Below are 13,153 nucleotides of genomic sequence, written 5' to 3'. Positions count from 1 at the left end.
TAGTAGTATTGTTTTGTGAACACCTCAATAGGATAACCTGTTCTGAGGTGTTTTATGTGTTATAATGCCGTCATAAGCAAAAACACACCGCCATCCTTGAGATTCTAAAGGATACCGGAGATCGAATTAACCATAAGATATTATTTTTTGTTTACACAATCCTTCCTAAAGCTTCTTCCTTAACCTACCTCAGAACTTCCCCCAACCACATGACAATATGGATCACCTGGTGTTACATGCCTAATGAGATATTACAAAGAATTTGTTCTGAAATTTAGGGTACGGGTACCGCCGCCCCATGAACCGTTAATTGAATAACCAACACCTCTGCCATAGGTCATCCCAAGTGGTTCTCTATGGTTAGTGACTTAGCAGGGGTGCCTAGGTTCATGGAGTGAGATTTGTGCAGGTTTTAGCGGCGGATACGTCTGCCCACCAACTGGGTGGTCGGCTGGAACGGATTAAGAGGCCAGTTGAAGAAGACCTTTTGGTTTCTCCAGCCGTACTCTTTGCTTTGCAACACAGTGGGAGGGATGAATTCACTCCTGAACACACTAATCGCTTAAATTCCTACTCGCTTAATTCATTAATATATTTTTATAATATAGGCCTTGAGGAAAATCATTTTCCTTAGAGCTTCCTCTGTGGAGTAAACAAGTAAAAAAGATAAACAACTTTTTCGAAACTGTATTGATTTTTTTTCACACAAAAATATTTTTTTCGTAGATGAATGTTTACTTTTTCAAAAAAACTATTTTTTTTTACCTAAAAACATATTTTTACCTGACTACTACCCTTAAACGTTGCAATTTCGAAAAGAGTTATTTTTCTTTTTTGTTTCTACTATCATGTATAATTACCTCCCGAGATTTGTGCACTTTACCCCCGGACACCCTATATATCATTATTCTCTAAGGAAAATAATTTACCTCAGGGCCTACCTTTGTCACCTTTGGTGATGCCACGTGGAGAGTCCTTTCAAGGAAAGGAACAAGAGGATTTTCGAGATCGATAAAAATGTATTGGGGGTAGTTAGGAATTTGGGGGTCAGATTTTTCAGGAGTGAATCCATCCCTCCCACTGCGTTGCAAGGCAATGGGTCGAGAGAGTGTGGCTGGAGAGGCCAAAGGGCCTTCCTCAATCGGCCTCTCCCGATCTTTTCTACTTGGTATTATTATGTAGAATGACCTACCAAAGTTCATATTCAATGTCGACATGTTATATCAGAACGCACCCGAAATTTTTAACCAGCGATTTCTCAGCATATTTGTAGTAAAAAAAAATATACTGCCCATTTTTCTGTCCGACGATATTTTTTTTTACTTAAAGACAAAAACAAAATCATTTATATGAAACGTGGCCACTGTTCACATTTCCACTCTGCATCGTCTCACGGTACTGCTAGAGAGAGACGAAGGGCGTATCACGTGATACGCTTAGTTGTTTCCAGTGGCGATATGTGATGGAAAAAAATTACAAATTTAAAGAGAAAAATTTCTTCTTAATCTTTTCCTCCAAATAATATGCCCATAAATTGTTGGTTAAAAACATTCGAGTTCGTGCTGTTTCGCCATGTATGAATTCCACATAATATGTTATTATTTATTAGCAAACCGTTATGGATGAAGTGATTTACTACGTTTAATACTATAAACATAGAAAGGTATGATTCAGAATACTAGCGCGATGTAATTCATTCAAAGTTGTTAGTCTAACCCCAAACATATTCTGCTATCCTCGTAGAAATCTCGGTTAGGTACCTGCAAGTATCATCTCACTACTTTATATCTCTATCTTATAAACTATATCTTTGATTTCTGTTCTTATTTATCTGAAAACTGTTAACAAGGTACAACTAAAAATAGTTAACTTTTCAGGCGGCCAATTGAGAATCTAACAGAGAAAAACTTTGTTTTAAATCAATTGATTTCGACGCCACCGATTTAAAAGTTAAGTATTTCAAGGTGGTTAGCAAGACAATCGCTTTTATGTAATAACTAACAAAAATACACACATACTGTAAAAAGGCCACAAAATTATCATATTAAAATAATTATTTCTTATAACGATAAAAACCAAAAATTCTAGGTTTTTTATGCATGGCACAAAGGATAATAAATTATTATAAGGAATAATTACTCGCCTGAAATATGCATACAAATTGAAAATATCTTCCAAGTAAAAATAAATGCCGCTGACGGGAATTGAACCAAATTGAAGCAATAGTTGTTGATTGAAATACTAGCAGATATTGAATTGTTTGGGGGGTTGGGAATAAGCTGACGAAGTTTAGTGTAGTGGTTGACCGGTAATCAGAAGGTTCGGGTTCAATTCTCGTCGGCAGCATTTATCTTTACTCGGGAAATATTTTCAATTTGTATGGATATTTCAGACGAGTAATTATTACTTATAATAATTTATTTTAAAAAAATTTTGGTACATGAAAATCTTTTTCTTATATCATATTTATTAAAACACATATAACACATTTTATAAACAGCATGCAAATGAATACATACAGTAATTTATCAATCGCATTACATAGGATAATGTAGGTTAGATCAGTATTAATCTATCCCTATTTTACAGTAATCTTCAATGTACCTAAAATACCTAAGTACTTTAAAGCATACCGCCGATAGATTCGTTGTAATCTTTCTAGGAAAATCATCAAATCATTAATAAAAAATATCCAACATAAAATAAGGGGGACAAGTTACATCGAACCTCTCAGTTACAAAACCATAAATGTATGTCAAAAATCCTTTAATTTATATGTAGGTTAAGATCTTACCTTTGGTTGTGAGGTTCATCCGTTTGCCCTGCGCCCGCTTTGGCGCCCTCGAATACCAGGAGAACGGAAAGCAGAAGGGGTGAATTACTCGCCACAAACTAACACCACTGCACCCCCACCGAAAGTTTCAATGCCACCGAAATTCACCCTTATATATATTATATATAATATATATGTGTGTGTGCGTGGTTTTAGATACGTCCTACGTAACGCGCAAGCCCGTCGAATTTCACTGACCGTAAGGTAAAAGCGAGAACACACGAACGCCCCGTACCTACGCGATGGCTGCTTACGATGTAACAAGCTACCAGGGCAGCAAAGGTTCGTCGGGTAAAATGCGGCACACACGTGAAATGTGGATTTCGGGACGTGACACAGTTTGTACGTGAATGTTTAGAATTTCGCTTTCAAATTTTGAAGTCGGTATGTTTATTAGAATTAAATGATCTATTTTCTAGCACTATTTTTAACACTATTTTATTACACTTATTTTATACTTTGATTGAATTAAACTATAAATTCTACTGGTAAGTTAACAAATTGCGGACGATGGATATTTTACCGACGGCTACCGGCGAAACGCGATTCAAGCTGTCACCTGTAAAAGAAAATATCAGTTTATTAAAAAATTCAATATTATAATCTAATATAATGGAACTTCCTTCTTCGTCTGGCGTTTGTAAGATTAGATTGTTAATATTAATTTTAGTTGTAAGTTGCTAAATATGTAAATACTCGTATATATGTCGTTAAGATAGTAGTTATAGGCCTTAGTCGTAAGTCACTAGATATAAGTCTTAGAGATAAGTCAGTAGTTCTAGTATTAACTATATAAGAAATATATTTGTACATCGCCCTTGAGGTGATTTCTCGCGAAAACGGCGCTATATAAATTAGTCAAATATTATTATTATTATTAAATTATAGAGCTGTTGCAAAGAATAGTAGGATACATATTGGGGACAAATTGGGGACACTAACCGTGAAAAATCACGGGATATTATAAATATAGGATTTGTGAAGCTAAAAGAACTTGTAAAATTATTACAGGATCATTGCGTTTCAAAAAGAAATATGGTTATTTTTCTTAATAATAATGTTTTTTTTGTTGAAATTAGAAAGATATAAGAAATTCACCTTTCGAATGTTTCAAAAATTTAACAAAAGAAATATCAAATAAAAAATTATTAACTAAATAAAAATAAAATTATTTTCTGATCATAGGTAGTTTACCTACTTTATTGCTTATCTGAATTAACACAATCAATTCCAATTTTGAAAATTTGGATAATTTCAAATAAAGTTTGAGTTCATTAAATGTGAATAATTTCACGCGTGAATTTTTCACTGTACGCACATAACAGACAACCAAAATCAGTAGGTTTGAGGATTATAAATGAATTTTTCAGTATACATGCAACTCGCATTGTAATATCACCATTCGTCCTCGAAAATAAAATTTGCTTACGTATTACTAGTCGTTTAACAATGGCGCGCAAATTGCTGGCTGCGTAAACATTTAAATACATATCCCAAATCGGGTAAACAGAAGTTCAAGCTGTTTTCCAAAATTTTACTTTTGGTATTTAGTTACATAATTTTACAAATGTGTTTTTATTTAGCCACCTCACTCAATTTCCGGATCGATACTACAGGTGATTCGTTTAAAAATGAACATTCAAATCGTGCGCAAAAAAAGTCCCATAATAGACAGCGCTGCAAAAGTTTTCCTTTAAGCCCCTTTATGAGCGTTGAAAGATGGTTTGAAAGGGAAATATTTAAATACGAATGTTAGAGGGAGCGCGCTAATATTAAAAAAATTATAATAATTGAGCAAAAATATTTGATAAAACACTATTCGTTCGAAAAAGAGCAAAAACCTCTCTACAAATGTTTGAGTTGCATTTAAAGATAAACTGTGAATTTTTCATGCCTATAACATATTAAATAACATTAAAATAACATAATTTTAATAATTTTCGGAGCTTACTTTGCGATTTTTTTCTATCGAAGGAATATCATATAATTAACGTTTCGGCATAACAAATGTATAGATATTATCAAAAATTACTTTATTTTTTTGGAACTTAAAAACTTAAAGAGTTTTCGAGAAATTTGATATAAATCGGTAGAAATGGGGTATTTTCACAGACATAGGAATTAATAGACGAGAAGATAATGGCGAGGGGTAAAATCAACTGTTGAAGAACGAAGGGAGTGAAGCTGACTGTGATTCGTCAATAAATCAATCTGACAGTAAATAGGCATCTCGCATTATAATATCACCATTTACTTCTTAAAAGTAAAATCTGTTTTTGAATGAATAGACATTTTTACATGGGAGCGCAAATTACTCGCCACGTTATGAACAAATTTGCGAAGTCCAAATTCGGCAAAAAAATTCGGTTCTATTTTCAGAGTCGAATATTTCGTTTAAGTATTTAGTTAAGACACTTTTATAAATGTTCATAATTTACTTCCCAGCAACCAACCAGCTTTGTGTTTCGCGTCCAGACGTTTCTCGATGTGATAGTAACAACTGATTCATATTATACGATGTGAATATGCTTAAAATAAAGTAAAATAATGCTTATATATGGAATGTAATACGACAATTGGGTTTATTCTCTTTTTCACATCTATTTTTACAAGTGTTCATAGTACAAGTCAACATTTTGCCGTGCTATTTTTGTAAAATGAACCGATGATGCCTCGACCATAGTTCGCACAAGAATGATGACGTCACGTTTTCAAATTTCACTTGAGGCCATACGCGAGCACAGCCGGCTCCAATGGAACCGGTATGGGGAGTGGGGATAATACGCTTTTAATCACTTAGGGCAGGTCTACTAATATTCATATGTCTATGGGTATGTTCCTTTTTGCGCATAGTCTGATTATTTCAGTGTGCGCTCTTCAGTGGTCGGTAATTAAATATTGTCTAAACATTATCATTATAATTTTACCCCTAATATATATGTACCTATATCGGGATTTATCAATTCAATGGAAGAAAAAAGTAGCTTACTTCGAGCAAGCAATTTGCAGTGGTTTTTTATTTTTATTTTATAGATTTTTAAACATTACAATTTTCTACTACCAGACTAGGAAAGGAGTTGTATCGCACAAACTGTTATTTGTGTTTAATTTAACATTCAAAAGCACTCGTTTCCTCAAAATTCGCAAACACTATTTTCGGCTGTGTCTGTCCGCAACTCTGATTCAATGAACTCTAGAACTCAGATTAACTTTGATTTTACATAAGTGTTATTGTAGAAATGAACTGATTAGATAATAAAGGGATAAATTATATTTTTTTTACATTAGCTTCACACAGGAGCCATGAAGAAAAAAAATCCTCCAGGGCTCATGTCATCTTTTGGGCTGCTGTGTGGAGGGTCTTTGAGAGTTCTGAGGAAGGTCGGGAGAGTCCGTCTGAAGAGGTCAAAGGGTCTATCTCAATTATTTTATCCAGCCAACCAAGCAGCAAGTGGGCAAACGCATTATCCGCCAAGACCTAGACAAACCTCACCCAACGATCCTAGTCACCCCTGCTAAGTCACCAAACGTAGCAAACCACTTGAAGTGACCTATGGCAGGGGTGTTGGTTTTCTAATGAATGATTACCGAGGCGGCGGTACCCAAACCCGCCTCCCAAATTATTTTTTATCTGATATCTTTTGTATAAATTTATTCAGTACCAACCCATAACAATATAATATTTAAGTACCTGAAAATTGTTCAAACAATAAATCGTACTTTTAACGTCTATTTCTATTTTTTTTTTAACTTTCGATGCTCATTCGATATATAAATTTCTGATCTCTCTAATTTGTCAACAATTATGATTAATTATAAAGAAAAGTCAAAAAAATGATTTTGAAAGGCAAATCCCACAAAATATATCAGTTGATTTCCCACGGTTTCTCCTAGTTCCCAGCCACACCATCAATTATGTAATAAGTCCCCAGGCCCCATTTACCACCCCTCACTACTCCATACCTCACCCAAACTCCCCACAAAATATTCGAGAGAAACCCTCGAGATTCCTCCCCGCGTTCATCTTCCCCTGGTATTTTGGCCTCCCAATACGTAGTTGAATTACTCGTTACGACGAGAGGCTCTACGGTGGCGTAGAGAGGCCTACGCCACACTCGAGGGCGCTTCGCCCCTCTACGAGCCGTTTTCATTAATGTAGTATTGCTTAAGATGTTTGATATTGGGGCAGGTAATGTTGGAAATTTCTCCCCACTCGTGTATTGATCTGTCACTCCCTTCAGTATTATGCGCTCCGGGCATGCCTTTACAACCATGTTGAGAAATTCAATATTATAAAATGTTGTTTCTCGCCCAATGAATTCATGGTTACATTATTTTTAAGCGGTTATTTCGTGTTCTCAAACAAGTTGAAAATGTAACGTTCTTTTCGTGTTGGTTTTGGTACAGTTTTTCCGATGTAAATATTAATATGGAATTTCACGAAGCTGAAACAAGTTTTGTTTTTCATGATTCTCATTTGTTTCTCAATTTATGTTTAAACATCGAATGTTTTATAAATTTGCGTTTTTGTTTAGCTTACAATTTATTAATCTGACATATTTTAAATGGGTGTGAAGATTAATACGTGCTGCTTGCAAAAATATTAATAATGAATATGTTCATGTCAGAAATGAGGAATAATCATCACAAAACTATTATTTTGAAAATTTTATAGACAGCCCTTATTTAATTAGCCTAACCTCACCATATCAACTAGAACTACTATATCAAAAATGATTTTTAATTACAACAACAATATCAGGACTGAGTCATTAATATACTCACTTATATCTAGATTACGTGCAGTTGAACACATCTACAATTTCTGTATATATTCAAATATAGTTATAAGAAGGCTATAATAACATGCCTATGGCTATAATACATACTAAATGGCTTTAGCCGTGTTTGGTAAACCAAATGTGAATAGCGTGGTTCCTCCCCACCATCCTCTTGCACATCTCATTCTCCTCCCCACCACTTTCAGCCTCAAAATATACAGGAATTGGGGATGCCATAGTCTCACGGGCTCCAGATGGTAGGAAACATTTGGGACTCTGGTGATATTCACATATAAAAATAAATAATTTTAAAAAAAATTCTGTTTAAAAACCACACGAAGAAAAATGAGTACGGCATTTTTATCACTATACTGTTAAAAATGTGACCTATGATCATTTTCTAGAAAAAAAATTGTGATTCACGACATATCTGAACACGCGTACAACACAGGCGGCCTTATCCAAACAAATATACAGACGAGATTCAAAATTATAATATAAATATGTTTTATTTTTAAGTATTTCTGTAGCAATTAAGGAGAACATGCTCTTGAGTTTAGTGTAGGAGTAAAAAGTAATATCATAGAGTGTATGATAGTACAGTATGTGGCAACATTATAAAATATAAACATGGTTTCCAAATGAAGTTACTGCATTTTGTTAATGGTGTTATCAGTTTTAATTTTTTTTAACGATTTTACTTTTTCCTTGAATAATACCAATTCTATTTTTTAATTCTTCGTGAAGACTTTTAAAATATGTAATCCCTTTGTAAATATAATTATTGTGGCAATTGTTGTATAAAAAATAGAGGACTTTGGATGTTATATTTGGTGACCGGATAAATCATCAATATAATAATTCACATCTTTAAAAAGTTATATAAAGTCATGGAAATTGAGGAACATTTTTTTTTTTATTAACTGGGTTAAGTAGGTTAGGTTAGGTTAGGTTAAACAAAATCATCATTTTTAATGACTTTATATCACTTTTTAAAGGTGTGTTGAATAGTCACTGTGTTGAGTTAGCATGAAACCGTTATATTTATGTCTAAGTGATGTTGTTTTGATTCATTATCTTTGAATACTTGTAATATTCAGTTTTTTTAGAGATGTCTTCTAAATTATTTTTAAGAACGAGTGTTCCGACTTTCCATCCCTTTCTTAAAAGGGTAAAGAATAATTTTTTTTAAATTAACAATATTTCATGTCAGTAAGTATTCTCCGTATGAAACTGGACAGCCACGCTTTTGACGCTATTAACAGACTGGTTTTATTAATAATTGAAATCATTGATCGACTTTACAAGAAATGCATTAAGGAAGCACATAAAATGATGAATCATTAAATTATTTAAAGCATTACTAACACTTATTATAATTAGTATAAAAAGCTGAATAATAGATCAAAGCCTTTAACGGGTTTCGAGTAAAGATAAATAAATAAGCCACCCTTAAATATTTTATGTTGCAAAAGACTTTTCATACATCAACAAGGTATCAATTACCTGATAAATAATTCTAACATATAATTCCTTGTATGCCGAGTACGTACTTGTAAAGCGGGAAATATATTTAACAACTTCTGAACCATAATCGTTTGATCGCGAACATCCTGTCACGATATCTTCTAAATTATTAATCATGGGTATATGGTATCGGTAATCTACTCGAGCGATTGGTATATATTTCCCATATTATTTAATTAATAACATTCCTCAAAATATTAATATGGGAACTTATGAAACTGCTTACTGCGGTTTAAGCCAATTAATCCACCTAGATTTCACCATTCTTCCCATATTTTTAGGTTAGGACAAGCGATCGCAAAAAACGATTTGCAAACTTAGCATAATATGTCAAAAATCCCTCAAGTGGATATAAAATTTCAGCTTTGACTCGGGCCCACTTGCGAAATAGTTTTTTTATTTGACAAGTCCCAAATGCTTCCAACCTTCTGGAGCCAGTGAGACTATGGCATCCCCAATTGGGGTATGTTTACAAGTCCAAAACAGTTTCAAGCAACGTTTTAATTCCGAATGGTGGTCTTACACCGAGACGATACTGAAAGTATCTTCCACTCTGAAACGTACCGCAAACGTGTTATAAGTTTTTTTTGCGTAAATCAATCAAATAAAATCTAGATCCTCACGCCGGGATTTGAACCCGCGACCGTCGGCTTGCTAGTCACGAGCCATACCGCTCGACGTGGTCGTGGTCTAATTCTAAATTTGCGCAGAGAAAGAAAATGCTATCGAAAATTTTTAATTTTTTCTATCTTGATGATCTTTTTTGTGAGTTAGATAATTGATTCGTGTACAGTTAAATTCTTTACAAGGGGATTAGATTAGATCGATAACTCGATTGCTCAAAAGTGAGGGTTAGACCCAAAATAAAGTCTCAGTAGAGGTAAAGTCACAAGGAGAAAATCTATAATTGCTTTATTTTGGCTATATAATACGTATGTACAAACTGAAAGAAATGTAAACTGTCGATTTCCCGAAAATTAATAAATGAATAATAATAAAAATAAATTTATACATACAAAATTCAGTAAACTTAGTGTGTAATGTAACACGTTACATATATGTAACTGTTATAAATTACTTATCTATTAAAATGCGTTTTTAGTTCGATAAATATTTAATTCAAAATAAATATTTATCTCGCTGCATATCCTTTATTATTTGACTACTCAATTAACAATGCCAATCTAAAAAGAGTCAATTGAATTGAATTCAATGACCTTGGAGTTATCTTTGACTCCAAATGACACTTCTTGTATCACATTAATAGCATTACCAGTAAGAGATTACAAATGCTTGGATTTATTCTCAGAATCGCTAAAGACTTTAATAACATAAAAACTATAAAATTACTATACCTACACGTCTCTGGTTACAAGTCAGGTTGAATACAATTCAACCATTTGGTGCCTTCATTTCAACTCTCATTGTTTACACATTGAAAAAAATCATAATAATTTTTTACGTTTTATTAATTTCAAAATTGGTATTCCTATTATTGAAATCAATTATGTCAATTTACGCAGTAAACTTAACTTATCGAAATTATTTGAAAGGGGAAAAATATTTGAACTCCTTTTATTATATAAAATTGTTCATTCAAGGTTGGACTGCCCTGACACTATAAATTTGCTATCTTTACATAATACTTCCAAAATATACTCGACGGAATATTTTATTCTACAACAATAACTTCGCTACGAATTCTGTGTTAGAAAGAATACATAGGTTGGGCAATGAACTAAGTGATGTCGCTGACATGTTTAATTTAAACTTCAATACATTTAAAGCCAAATTAGTCCACCACTTTTTAAATGTAAATAATGTATGATAAATCATTATATTTTATTTCTATTTTCTATTGTTTGTTTTATACTGTTGTTAAAAATGAAATTCGTAATTGTTATGTACTTAAAAGCCCAATAGGGCGTCAATAAATAAATAAATATAACAGCAAAAATTATATATTTAAAAGTGTAAATAACAGCAATTTATTTGGGAGATAAGGCTTGGTGCCACACAATACTTAATAAACCTACTTGATTCTGTGCAGCCCGATTACCATCTCCAATGCACAGACGTAATGTGTGAGTCTGTTCTACGTGAATTTTAATGAAGCCTGCTCTAATGAGCTAGCAGTAATGATCCCTGCTGTACTGGTGCACGTGCGTAAAACTCGACTTACACGAGCGGAACACCCGTTCAAAGTTAATGTTGACTTCATGAGAACTGGCTGCTTTTTCGGCTCGTTTTTGTGTAAAATCACATAATCCAGGCCTCCTCAAGACCCATATTAATAATTTCCTTCCTACAGCCCCTTACTTAACCCGCCTAAAAACGCTGCCCAACTGGGTGGCGACATAGCTCCCCTGCTTTTAAACTCAAAACTGTACAAACTGGGGCGCTCTTGTGATGTGTCAATAATTAATATTTTTTACTTGGTAGACAGTGAACATCCCTTAAATAAAAATTACCATTCTAAAAAAGATATTAAGGCGATGTCATACGTAGTAATACAAAATCATGTGATTTTGGTTTGAAAATTTGGTCGCCTTGAAATGTTTCAGATGCTTTAATTAAATACTGCGAATAGAATACATTTTGGCCTTTGAAATGATCGAGTATTTTTTAGACAAGTCTTTTTATGAGCCCAGAAAAAAATAATGTAAAGGCCTATGAAAACTGCTTTAAAGTTCAAAATTTCCTACTTACAAACCCATTTTCGGTTATGATTTTATTGTATAATGTGGCAAATTAAGTTATTTATACAATTATCGAAAAAAAATTAAATATTTATACCTGAATATCCACAAAATAAAATAAAGGGCACTTTTTGGCCATGTTTTTTTCTTGCACAAATCAAAACAGGCGGATAAACCTTATCTTACTTAAGACAGGTCGGTGCCTGAGTCACAGCCAGGCGTAGTGTGTTCAATTCCTCGGCTGGCTAAGTCCTCCATCACAACACAAGCAACATTTTCCGCTTACCATCGTGGCTGTAGGAGATTTTCAAACCTTGTTAGGTCATTTGTAACCCATGCACGTATGTCTTTCTTTAAAAAAAATACCTACACTTTATATCTAATTTAATATTTTTTCTCAGAAGTTTTAATTTCGAAATAAAATTAACATTCGTTTTAAAACAATTCGTTTTAGACGAAGAGAAAATCATAATACTAAGTAAAATAATATTTCATATCATTAATCTTTCTAACATACAAAACTAACTTATTAAATTTCTTAGCATGACATATTTAAAAAATATTTTCACATCATTTTTCAAAACTTCTATGTATTCAGCCAATTTACAATTCGTGAGCTTATTATAATTCTTGTTTTCAAATCATTTATTATTATATATACACACACTTCCTTCCTTTTATAACAATCTCAGGCGAAATTACGTAATGATATTTTATGGACATACGTAATAGGTACTACAACAATGTAATAACTAAAAATATCTAACTGTATATTATTGTACTGTGTATGTCTTAACAAATAAATAAATAAATAAAATTGGGAATAGACGACAATAACCAATAATTGGTTTTGGGAAAAATAAGAATACTGTTTTAATGCTCTGATATTTAGATGTGTAGGTAAATCTAATAATAATTATTATTGTCTGTCATTAAGCCCCTGAGTTCAGAATTTCAACCGTTTTACAACATGTTTTCCATTGAATACTTGAATTTTCAATTTTCTATAAACGTTATTTTGTAGGATAATCATATGAAATTGCCTCGATATGAAAAAATCGCAGTATGCTGAGAAAATCATAAAAACGCATGTTGTTGTTATTTAACATGTTAAAGGTATGAAAAAAATCGCAGTGTATCTTCAAATGATACTTTAGACATTCGTCGTGAGATTATTGCTTTATTTGATTAAATGTTCACAATTTTCGCTTAGATAAAATATGTTTATAAATAGCGGACTCCCTATAACAATCAAATTTATTTAGCGCTTGCTACGTAGACTTAACGAGTCCAAGCACTTATCAGGACCAATT

General features: G+C 32.9%; 1 protein-coding gene across 2 annotated transcripts in view; it reads right to left on the bottom strand.

Moving 5' to 3' along the window:
• LOC149418188 (uncharacterized) overlaps nucleotides 1–3,041 on the bottom strand; it is a 262,111-nt gene extending 259,070 nt beyond the window's left edge. Inside the window, exon 1 of one of the 2 annotated variants that reach the window (XM_089639733.1) lies at nucleotides 2,795–3,041. In XM_089639733.1, coding sequence (XP_089495859.1) covers nucleotides 2,795–2,813 — 19 coding nt within the window. In that variant the 5' untranslated portion in view covers nucleotides 2,814–3,041. The remainder of the gene's footprint in view (nucleotides 1–2,794) is intronic. The other variant, XM_089639732.1, reaches the window with a different exon arrangement.
• Between the last annotated feature and the right edge of the window lie 10,112 nt (nucleotides 3,042–13,153).

The sequence above is a fragment of the Hesperophylax consimilis genome, chromosome 14, assembly GCF_061612785.1.
Source record: "Hesperophylax consimilis isolate HC1 chromosome 14, BYU_Hcon_1.0, whole genome shotgun sequence".
Classification (NCBI taxonomy): Eukaryota; Metazoa; Arthropoda; class Insecta; order Trichoptera; family Limnephilidae; genus Hesperophylax; species Hesperophylax consimilis.
This window is presented reverse-complemented; position numbering and strand designations above follow the sequence as displayed.